This window comes from Bombina bombina, chromosome 5 (genome assembly GCF_027579735.1).
Source record: "Bombina bombina isolate aBomBom1 chromosome 5, aBomBom1.pri, whole genome shotgun sequence".
Taxonomy (NCBI): domain Eukaryota; kingdom Metazoa; phylum Chordata; class Amphibia; order Anura; family Bombinatoridae; genus Bombina; species Bombina bombina.
The window spans coordinates 199,778,319-199,790,257 of record NC_069503.1 but is presented as its reverse complement, the minus strand read 5'-3'; the positions used below and the strand labels follow the sequence as shown (position 1 = coordinate 199,790,257).

The 11,939-nt window shown below is 41.7% G+C and overlaps 1 protein-coding gene across 1 annotated transcript in view; it reads right to left on the bottom strand.

Annotated features, from left to right (window-relative positions):
* Window positions 1-7,757: 7,757 nt before the first annotated feature.
* NCAPG2 (non-SMC condensin II complex subunit G2) overlaps window positions 7,758-11,939 on the bottom strand; it is a 365,294-nt gene continuing 361,112 nt past the window's right edge. The window contains exon 28 of the mRNA XM_053713827.1: window positions 7,758-8,470. Within this exon, the coding sequence (XP_053569802.1) occupies window positions 8,419-8,470 (52 nt within the window). The 3' untranslated portion in view covers window positions 7,758-8,418. The remainder of the gene's footprint in view (window positions 8,471-11,939) is intronic.

The following is an 11,939-nucleotide window of genomic DNA, read 5'->3' as shown; positions in this document are numbered from 1 at the left end:
TTTGAGGAATCATCTTGGGCAATATCATTATCTGATGGTACAGACATGTTAAACAGGCTTAAACTTGTCAACAAAGCACAAAAAACGTTTTAAAATAAAACCGTTACTGTCACTTTAAATTTCAAACTGAACACACTTTATTACTGAATATGTGAAAAAGTATGAAGGAATTGTTCAAAATTCACCAAAATTTCACCACAGTGTCTTAAAGCCTTAAAAGTATTGCACACCAAATTTCAAAGCTTTAACCCTTAAATTAACGGAACCGGAGCCGTTTTTACATTTAACCCCTATACAGTCCCAGCTATCTGCTTTGCTGAGACCCAACCAAGCCCAGAGGGGAATACGATACCAAATGACGCCTTCTATAAGCTTTTTCAGTGGTTCTTAGCTCCTCACACATGCGTCTGCATGCCTTGCTCTCCAAAAACAACTGCGCATTAGTGGCGCGAAAATGAGGCTCTGTCTATAACTAGAAAAGGCCCCCATCTGAAAAAGGTGTCCAATACAGTGCCTGCCGTTTTTCTAAACAATCCCCAAGATTATAATAACTATTAAGAGTTAGAATCTGCAAAATATGCTTAGCAAAGTAATCGTTTTAGCCCAGAAAAATGTCTACCAGTTTTTTAAGCCCTTATGAAGCCCTTTATTCTTTTACTTAATCTAAGAAAATGGCTTACCGGTCCCCATAAGGGGAAATGACAGCCTTCCAGCATTACATAGTCTTGTTAGAAATATGGCCAGTCATACCTCAAGCAGAAAAGTCTGCCAACTGTTTCCCCCAACTGAAGTTACTTCATCTCAACAGTCCTGTGTGGAAACAGCAATCGATTTTAGTAACGTCTGCTAAAATCATCTTCCTCTTACAAACAGAAATCTTCATCTCTTTTCTGTTTCAGAGTAAATAGTACATACCAGCACTATTTTAAAATAACAAACACTTGTTTGAAGAATAAAAACTACATTTAAACTGTGCAACGGCAAAGAGAATGACTAGGGTAGGCGGAGCCTAGGAGGGATCATGTGACCAGCTTTGCTGGGACTCTTTGCCATTTCCTGTTGGGGAAGAGAATATCCCACAAGTAAGGATGACGCCGTGGACCGGACACACCTATGTTGGAGAAATCAAACCAGCCATGTGGAAAAAAAACTAGGCCCCAATAAGTTTTGTCACCAAACATATATAAAAACGATTAACATGCCAGCAAACGTTTTATATTACACTTTTATAAGAGTATGTATCTCTGTTAATAAGCCTGATACCAGTCGCTATCACTGCATTTAAGGCTTAACTTACATTAATCCGGTATCAGCAGCATTTTTCTAGCAAATTCCATCCCTAGAAATATATTAACTGCACATACCTTATTGCAGGAAAACCTGCACGCCATTCCCTCTCTGAAGTTACCTCACTCCTCAGAATATGTGAGAACAGCCATGGATCTTAGTTACTTCTGCTAAGATCATAGAAAATGCAGGCAGATTCTTCTTCTAAATACTGCCTGAGATAAATAGTACACTCCGGTACCATTTAAAAATAAACTTTTGATTGAAGTTAAAAAACTAACTATAATACACCACTCTCCTCTTACTACGTCCATCTTTGTTGAGAGTTGCAAGAGAATGACTGGATATGGCAGTGAGGGGAGGAGCTATATAGCAGCTCTGCTGTGGGTGATCCTCTTGCAACTTCCTGTTGGGAAGGAGAATATCCCACAAGTAATGGATGATCCGTGGACTGGATACACTTAACAAGAGAAATACATTTTACTAAGTGTATACTATTGCTGTATCACAGCTTATATTTATTAGAATCTGATATTTTTACTAATCTGAGTCAGATGTACATGCATTCAAGCTAGGGGATGTATTGCTGTGTTTTATTTTGCTGTTAAGGATTCCTCTCTATACTTAAAAACAGGTGCTGCGTTTGCCCAAGATGGAAGGCACCATTAACCGAGAACTACCAGATCAAGCCCAGGGTGTCTTTATAGAGGACTGCTGCAACCCAGTATTCTTCTACGGTGTCGACATATTCCAGCATGGCCCAGCTCTCTCCTCCTCCCCAAAAAAAAACTTTTCACGAATGTACTCTTATAACAGCCCATAAAATAGGCCCCTTATTTTAAAAGCCCAGAAACCTCTATATAAGTTTTAATAGCCAAGTGATCACTGTAGTAATAGTGATCACCTGGCATAAATAGTATAATTTATGCTTACCTGATAAATTTATTTATTTAATGATGGTGAGAGTCCATGATCCATTACTCCTGGGAATTGTTCTCCCAAAAGCCCAAGAACCCTTAAAGCCCCAGAACCCTTAAAGCCCCTCCCACCTCATGAGAAACTAGTCTGACGTATAGCCAAGCTAAAAAAAGAATGTAGGAAATAAATATAGCAATACAAAAAGGAGAAAGGAAAAAATAGTTGCATACTTTAATACACAACAAATAAAGACTAAGTCTGTCTGAATTCCATCGTGGCCTGAAGATAAAACTTCAAGGCCCGAACCACAACCAAATTATGAAGCAAACTTTCCTTTGATGAAGAAGTGTTAGGACACAAGGAAGGAACTACTATTTCCTGATTGATTATACGATTCGACCTTGGGTAGAAAACCCAATCCAGTGCGAAGAACAGCTTTATCAGCGTGAAACACCAGGTAAGGAGGCTCACATTGCAAGGCCGCTAACTCAGAGAAACTCTGCGAGCCGATGCAATAGCCAGTAGGAATAGGACTTTCCAGGAAAGAAGTCTAATGTCAAGTGCATGCATAGGCTCAAACGGAGCCCTCTGCAAAATCTTAAGAACCAAATTTAAGCTCCATGGAGGAGCAGAATTTCTAAAGACAGGTCTGATCCTAGACAGAGTCTGAACAAAGGACTGAATATCAAGAAGCTCCGCTAGCTTCTTGTGCAACAGTACAGATCAGGCCAAAAATCTGACCCCTTAAGGAACTGGCAGCAAGACCCCTATCCAGTCCATCCTGGAGAAAGGCCAGAATCCTGAATACCCTAACCTTGTGCCAGGGGTATCCACATTCCTCACACCAGGACAAGTAGGTCCTCATACCTTATGGTAGATGCGCTGAGTGACCGGCTTCTTGGCCTGAATGAGAGTATCAATTACTCTCTCTGAAAATCCTCTCTTGACTAGGAGTTCAATCCCCAACGCAGTCAGCCACAGAGAATCGATATTTTGGTGTAAAAAGGGACCCTGAACCAGCACATCTCTGCAACAGGATAACCTCTATGGAGGAGATGATGACATACCCACCAGATCCGCAAACCACGTCCTCTGCGGCCACGACGGAGTGATGAGAATAGCCGAAGCTTGCTCCTGACTTGATGCGGGCCACTACACGAGGTAGAAGTGGCAACGGTGGAAAAATGTAAAGTAGGTTGAACTCCCAGGGCGCCGCTAAAGCATCTATCATCTCTGCCTGGGGATCCCTGGATCACGACCCGTATCTGGGTAGCTTGAAGTTGAGTCTGGACGCCATGAGGTCTATCTCCGGCGTCCCCCATCTGATGCAGATCTCCGTGAACACCTCAGGATGAAGAGACCATTCCCCCGGATGAAACGATTGTCTGCTGAGAAAATCTGCTTCCCAGTTGTCCACACCCGGAATGTGGATCACTGAGAGCTAACAATTGTGGTTCTCTGCCCATTCCAGAATCCGAGATACCTCCCTCATGGCTAGGGAGTTTCTCATTCTCCCCTGATGGTTTATGTAAGCCACCAAGGTAATGTCTGACTGGAACCTGATGAATCGGGATGACCCCAGGGGGGGCCAAGCCCTCAGAGCGTTGAATATCACCCGGAGTTCCAGAATATTTATCGGTAGACTCGACTCCACCTGTGCCTTTCTGGCATCCCAAACAGCTCCCCATCCTGATAGACTTGCGTCCGTGGTCACAATCTTCCAGGATGGTCTCAGGAAGGATGTCCCCTGGGACAGTTGTCCTGGACGGATCCACCAAGAGAGGGATTCCCTTGTTCAGATATCCAGAGATATCTGTTGGTAAAGATCTGAGTGATTGCAGTTTCACTGTCTCAACATGTATAACTGAAGAGGTCTGAGATGGAATCTGGCAAATGGAATGACCTCTATGCTGGATACCATGAGTCCAATCACCTCCATATACCTGGCCACAGATGTCCTTGAGGAGGTCGGAAGGGCAAGACAGTTGGACGCAATCTTAGAACGTCTTCATGGATATGGAATCTATTATCGTACCCAGAAATTCCACCCTGCTACTGGGGACCAGAGAACTGTTTCCTTCATTTATCTTCCATCCATGGGATCGAAGGAGAAGAGCACTCGAGTGATCCTCTGCGAGACTGCAGGACGGAGCCTGGACCAGGATATCGTCCAGATAAGGAGCCACTGCAATACCTCTGGCTCTCGAAACCGTGATCAGCGCTCCCAGAACCTTCGTAAAGAGTCTTGGGCAGTTGCCAGACCGAATGGTAGGGCCACAAACTGGTAGTGTTGGTCCAGAAATGCGAATCTTAAGAACTTGTGGTCCTTGTGGATTGGTAAGTGAAGGTAAGCATCCTTCAGGTCTATTGTCATAAATTGTCCCTCTTGAAATAGGGGCAGAATCGATCTGATCATCTCCATTTTGAACTATGGGACTGACAGAAACTTGTTTAGACACTTTAGGTCCAGAATTGGGCGAAACGTGCCCTCTTTCTTTGGGACCACGAAAAGGTTTGAATAATACCCAGACCTCTTTCTGCTAGAAGGACTGGGGCGATAACTCCGAGAGAGGAGCAATCCTTCACACAACCTAGGAAGGGCGTCTCTTTTCTCTGGTCTTGAAGATAGATTTGACAGGAGGAATCTGCCTCTGAGTGAATGAGTCTCGAATCCTATCCTGTAGCCCTGGGCTATGACCTTCAGAACCCAAGGGTCTTGAACGTCTCTTATCCAGGCCTCCGTAAAAAGAGATAGTCTGCCCCCTACGCGACCTAGAGACGGATCGGGGGCCAACCCTTCATGCCGATTTTGTCTCTGCAGGCTTCTTACTCTGCTTGGTCTTGTTCCAAGAGTGAGCTGGTTTCCAAGATCCCTTGGACTGCTCGGTTTTCGCGGCAGGCTGCTGGTGTTGAGACTTGTCCGAACGTAAGGGACAAAAAGTAGTACCCTTAGGCTTACTCTTCTTATCCTGCGGTAGGAAAGCACGCTTGCACCCCATGACCGTGGATATAATAGAGTTCAAACCAGGACGAAAGAGAACCTTTCCCTGAAACGGGAGGGAGAGTAATCTAGACTTGGAAGTCATGTACACAGACCACAATTTTAAACCACAAAGCCCTACGGGCCAGAACAGAAAAACCTAAGGTCTTGGCATTCAGGCGAATAATCTGCATATTTGCATCACAGATGAACGAATGAGCTACCCTTAAGGCCTTAATTCGTTCCTGTATCTCCTCAAGGTGGAGTCTCCTTAGGAATGGCCCCCCACAGCTTGAGCTGCGAGTCCAGAACAGGGAACAGCTTTTTAAAAGAAGAGGGGGAAAATGACAAGCCAAGTTTCTCTCATTTATTCTTAATATTAGCCATTTTAAGGGGAACTATGAAGGTCTGCAGAACCACCCTGTCCTCGTAAACCCTATCTAGTTTAGGGATCGAAGGTTTCTCTCGCAATTTTGGCTTCGGAACCTCTAACGTAGCTAGCACGATTCCAACCCAGAAAGAGCGTCCTCCGAAGAGTCGTCTTCATCAGCGCATAATCTGTCAGACATCCAGTGGAGTCGATGACCCCTGGGACGGATAGCTATGATTCACCTTTTCCTTGCGCTTAGCAGGGCGTGGTAAGGCATTGAAGGCCGCAGACACCGCTCTCTGTAATTGCTCAGCAAAATCTAGCGGCCAAAGGGCCCCTCCCGCAGGAGGATTAGGATCGGCCTGGGGAGCTGCATGTGCAATCAGAGATGAATGTAGGGAACGCACCTCGCAGGACGGAGAAGCCTCAGAGGTGGACGGCTCAGATGTACTAAATACTTTGTTCTTTTTAGATATTGCAATCTTATCAAAGCATGTGGAAAAGAGTTGAGCAGGCGGGTCAACCTGGACCTCCTCACAATATACACAGTTAGGTTTAGTGAAAGAGGGAGTACCCTCTAACATATCAGAGTCCTCTATAGTTTGCGCCTTTATTACGGACTAGATATAAGCTAAATGGCACCTTTATATCCTAATGGCCGGGGCACTCGCCGCCTGCTATGACCCGGACAACAGAGAAAACGCTTTGTCTCCTGCAACCACCGGTCAAGTAAGAGGAAGTTGAAGAGGCCGCACCCAGTCAGTCACATGCAGTGCCATGCAGGAACCGCCCCTGCACTAAAGAGAAAACGCACCACAAAATGCTGCGCCGACATCTCAAAAAACCTAACTGTTCACACATTGACAGAGCCTCATATCACACATGTTGCAGCATAAACACAATAAACAGTAGACAACATTGTGCACAAATCCCCCCCCCGTTCAATAACCACCATTCCTGGGGTATTAACCCTTGATTCTATACAGATAAAAGTTGACACACTGTGACCCTGTCTTCTTACATTATCATATGTATATAATGAAACGATCTTACCTGAATCTATGGCGTGGAACAGGAACACGGCTTTTCAAGTGTGACAGGTTAGTAGCGTCGCTCCTGACATGGACTTGAGAGCAGAACGCAGTCAGCACAACTTGTCAACGCTGATTGCTTATGGAGCTGTTAATCTGAGTCGGGATGGTTTCGCAGAAAGACTCTCCCTGCATCTCCGGACTAGCTTTCACCCATGCTCTCACTGAGAGGCTGACAGGACTACTTAAAACTCCAGTCCCATTGCGAAGAGTACTACCCTCCATAAGAGACTACTCAGAATCTTCAGACACTTCTCTGCCAACCTCCTGTGACGAGAAGGCAAAGAATGACTGGGGGATGAGAGGAGTGGGGGAAGTATTTAAGCGTTTGGCTGGGGTGTCTTTGCCTCCTCCTGGTGGCCAGGTTCTAATTCCCACAAGTAATGAATGAAGCAGTTGACTGTCCTCTCGAAGATGGAAACCTTATCCTTTTCTGCCCCCTGAACTGACCAATGATTTACTGGCTTATGACTATTGAAACAGAACTTCTGGCTATACTTTTGCCTGCTCCTTTTTCTGTGAAGTTTGGTTCGTAATGAACACAAAACTAACATTTTTGAGAAGGCAGCTTTTGTTTAGGCATAATAATAAAAGGGGTAAATGTTAGTAAGAGAGAATTGGCAGATAACATTCTTTTAGTCTTTTTAAATGTTCTTGTCATGTTTGGGCATTATGGCTATAACTGATCTTCAGCTGAAACGTGTAAGTGTGCTCATTTTTGACACCCTCTTTTGTATGCGAGTCATCTTGTACTTTTTAATATGGTGGAAATGAATTTGTATTTTTAATGAAGACAAGCGGATTGTTTCTTCTGTTGTGGTAAGGCAAGATAGTTCAGACTTTACACCGAGTTATTCTACTAGGAGGAGTAATCTGTTTAAAACTATTCTTTGCAGAAATTGTATCTATTTTGTCTAAAGGCATTCCAATAGCTGTGGTATAAACAAATACAGATAGGGAAATCAAGAAGATTTAGGATTACATATGTTTTCCTGTGAATTAATTAAGTTTAGGAATGAAGCTTCTGTTGATCAGATTTGCAAAGCTTTTGATGGCAGATATTCAAAGCAAACATACAACCAACCTTTGAAGGTGAAAAAAAGACAGAAAATGCCCTTTTAGGTATAGTTTATGCTAACATTTAAAAATAATGTACATCATTCAAAGCTCTGGCCATTTATTTTGTTTAAATCACTACAATTAAAATACATTTTATGGGAGAACAGATTGTTTAAATCGCTGTAAAAACATAGGGTGTAATGCCAATTCGGGTGTAGAGTAATACAATTTATAACATGTATCATAAAAAATATATATATTTTTTTAATTTAGGTAATTTACTGAAGCCAGGTTTTCTTGATCCACAACATGAAAAAATATAAATAAATAGCAACTTAATATTTAACAATTCTTTAGATACTGCTAGCAAAACATTACCTAGAGAAAGTAAAATTATTTATACTTGTTTACAAGCTACACATATATAAAAAAACGAATGAATGAAAATGTTCATAGTGTAATGCAAATTTAAAAATAAAACAAGTTTTCAGTATTGCATATTTATATTAATAAGGATACTTTGATTAAATATATATAGAAACATGATACCATTTCTACTAGATCATTTCTCAACATTTTTTCCAGCAAATATAAAAAAGCTTGCTTAGTATTAAAAAACAACAATTTGTTTTCCATTTTACAATTTTAAATATGTACATATTTTCAGCATTATAAAAAACATAATTTAATTTCTTTTTGTCAATTAACAGAATTCACGGCTGCAGAAGTTCATCTAAAATCTTCATGGAGGATTCATATATGATTCTGAAATAAAAACAAAAGTATAAAGGTGAGCTATAGTAGTATTTTCATCCTTCCTGCTAATATTCACATTATTTGAAAAAATTTAAATAATTTAAGAGTGTTGACCAATCTAACCTAAAGTCTGCCGTCTAAAATTTGATATGGGCAAGGAGTTGCTAAATCATACACGTGGTCTGATGTTGACATTAAAAGGGGTTGCAGATGTATGCATTTGACATAAAACTGCATGTTGTTGCCATTAAAAGGGTTGCCATGGCATCCATTTGTTCAGAGCAATAACATGGACATGTAGTTGCCCAGCAATGTAGACATTGAATGCCTCTCCACAACCCTTTGTAGCATACTTTAGCTCAACTATTTGTTATTTCTGCAATACAGCAATCAGGTTCAACCATCTTCTTCCAGGTCCTACTCTTTGTTAAGGGGTCTATAGCAGTGGCGGCTTGTGGGTTATTAAAATGGGGGTTTACAATATATAAATATATCTATATCTCTTTATATCTATATATACATATATATATATATATATATATATATATATATATATGAAATAAAAGAATGCAACCTTTATTTAAAAGCTTCAAAAACATAATTTATGTAAGAACTTACCTGATAAATTCATTTCTTTCATATTAGCAAGAGTCCATGAGCTAGTGACGTATGAGATATACATTCCTACCAGGAGGGGCAAAGTTTCCCAAACCTCAAAATGCCTATAAATACACCCCTCACCACACCCACAATTCAGTTTAACGAATAGCCAAGAAGTGGGGTGATAAGAAAAGAGCGAAGGCATCAAAAATAAGGAATTGGAATAATTGTGCTTTATACAAAAAAATCATAACCACCACAAAAAGGGTGGGTCTCATGGACTCTTGCTAATATGAAAGAAATGAATTTATCAGGTAAGTTCTTACATAAATTATGTTTTCTTTCATGTAATTAGCAAGAGTCCATGAGCTAGTGACGTATGGGATAATAAATACCCAAGATGTGGAACTTCCACGCAAGAGTCACTAGAGAGGGAGGGATCAAATAAAGACAGCCAATTCCGCTGAAAAATAATAATCCACAACCCAAAACAAAAGTTTTAATCTTAATAATGAAAAAAACTGAAATTATAAGCAGAAGAATCAAACTGAAACAGCTGCCTGAAGTACTTTTCTACCAAAAACTGCTTCAGAAAAAGAAAAAACATCAAAATGGTAGAATTTAGTAAAAGTATGCAAAGAAGACCAAGTTGCTGCTTTGCAAATCTGATCAACAGAAGCTTCATTCCTAAATGCCCAGGAAGTAGAAACTGACCCAGTAGAATGAGCCGTAATTCTTTGAGGCAGGGATTTACCCGACTCCACATAAGCATGATGAATTAAAGACTTTAACCACGACGCCAAAGAAATGGCGGAGGCCTTCTGACCTTTTCTGGACCCAGAAAAGATAACAAATAGACTAGAAGTCTTTCTAAAATCTTTAGTAGCTTCAACATAATATTTCAAAGCTCTTACTACATCCAAAGAATGTAAAGATCTCTCCTTTGAATTCGTAGGATTAGGACACAATGAAGGAACAACAATTTCTCTACTAATGTTGTTAGAATTCACAACCTTAGGTAAAAATTTAAATGAAGTCCGCAACACTGCCTTATCCTGATGAAAAATCAGAAAAGCAGATTCACAAGAAAGAGCAGATAACTCGGAAACTCTTCTAGCAGAAGAGATAGCCAAAAGGAACAGAACTTTCCAAGAAAGTAATTTAATGTCCAGAGAATGCATAGGTTCAAACGGAGGGGCTTGTAAAGCCCTCAGAACCAAATTAAGACTCCAAGGAGGAGAGATTGATTTAATGACAGGTTTGATACGAACCAAAGCCTGTACAAAACAATGAATATCAGGAAGATTAGCAATCTTCCTGTGAAAAAGAACAGAAAGAGCAGAGATTTGTCCTTTCAAGGAACTTGCAGACAAACCTTTATCCAAACCATCCTGAAGAAACTGTAAAATTCTAGAAATTCTAAAAGAATGCCAAGAGAATTTATGAGAAGAACACCAGGAAATATAAGTCTTCCAGACTCGATAATAAATCCTCCTAGACACAGATTTACGAGCCTGTAACATAGTATTAATTACTGAGTCAGAGAAACCTCTATGACTAAGAATCAAGCGTTCAATTTCCATACCTTCAAATTTAACCCCTTAATGACCGAGGACGTGCAGGGTACGTCCTCAGAAAAAAAGGCAGTTAACGCCTGAGAATGTACCCTGCACGTCCTCGGTGTGGAAAGCAGCTGGAAGCGATCCTGCTCGCTTCCAGCTGCTTTCCGGTTATTGCAGTGATGCCTCGATATGGAGGCATCCTGCAATAACCTTAGATGGCCATCCGATGCAGAGAGAGCCACTCTGTGGCCCTCTCTACACCGGACATCGATGGCCGGTATCGTTGGTGGGTGGGAGCCGGTGTGGGAGGTGGGTGGCGGCCATCGATGGCCCTGGTCATGTGGAGGGGGGCGGGATCGTGGGCGTGGAAGTCCGGGCGCGCGCACGTGCACGAGGGGGCGCACGCCGGGGCAGGGACCGGGTGGGGACCGCTGCACTACAGAAAAAAATGTGTCCCAAAATAAAAGTGGGACCAATAATTTTTTTAAAAAAACCCTTAGGCGTTATTTAGGTGGTGGGGGTTGGTCCGTGGGGGGGGGGGGGGAAGCTACACTACAGAAAAAATTAAAAAAAAATTAAAAAAATAAACATTTAATTGTGCAAACTGGGTACTGGCAGACAGCTGCCAGTACCCAAGATGGCCCCCAATAAGGCAGAGGGGGAGGCTTAGAGAGCTGTTTTGGGGGGGATCAGGGAGGTTGGGGGCTAAGGGGGGATCCTAAACACAGCATATGTAAATATGCTTTTTTTTTTTTTCTTTAAAAAAAAAAAAAAAATCTTTTATTTTAGTACTGGCAGACTTTCTGCCAGTACTTAAGATGGCGGGGACAATAGTGGGGTGGGGGAGGGAAGGGAGCTGTTTGGGAGGGATCAGGGGGTGGGATGTGTCAGGTGGGAGGCTGAACTCTACACTAAAGCTAAAATTAACCCTGCAAGCTCCCTACACACTACCTAATTAACCCCTTCACTGCTAGCCATAATACACGTGTGATGCGCAGCAGCATTTAGCGACTTTCTAATTACCAAAAAGCAACGCCAAAGTCATATATGTCTGCTATTTCTGAACAAAGGGCATCCCAGAGAAGCATTTACAACCATTTGTGCCATAATTGCACAAGCTGTTTGTAAATAATTTCTGTGAGAAACCTAAAATTGTGAAAAAATTAACGTTTTTTTTTAATTTGATCGCATTTGGCGGTGAAATGGTGGCATGAAATATACCAAAATGGGCCTAGATCAATACTTGGGGTTGTCTACTACACTACACTAAAGCTAAAATTAACCCTAGAAGCTCCCTACATGCTCCCTAATTAACC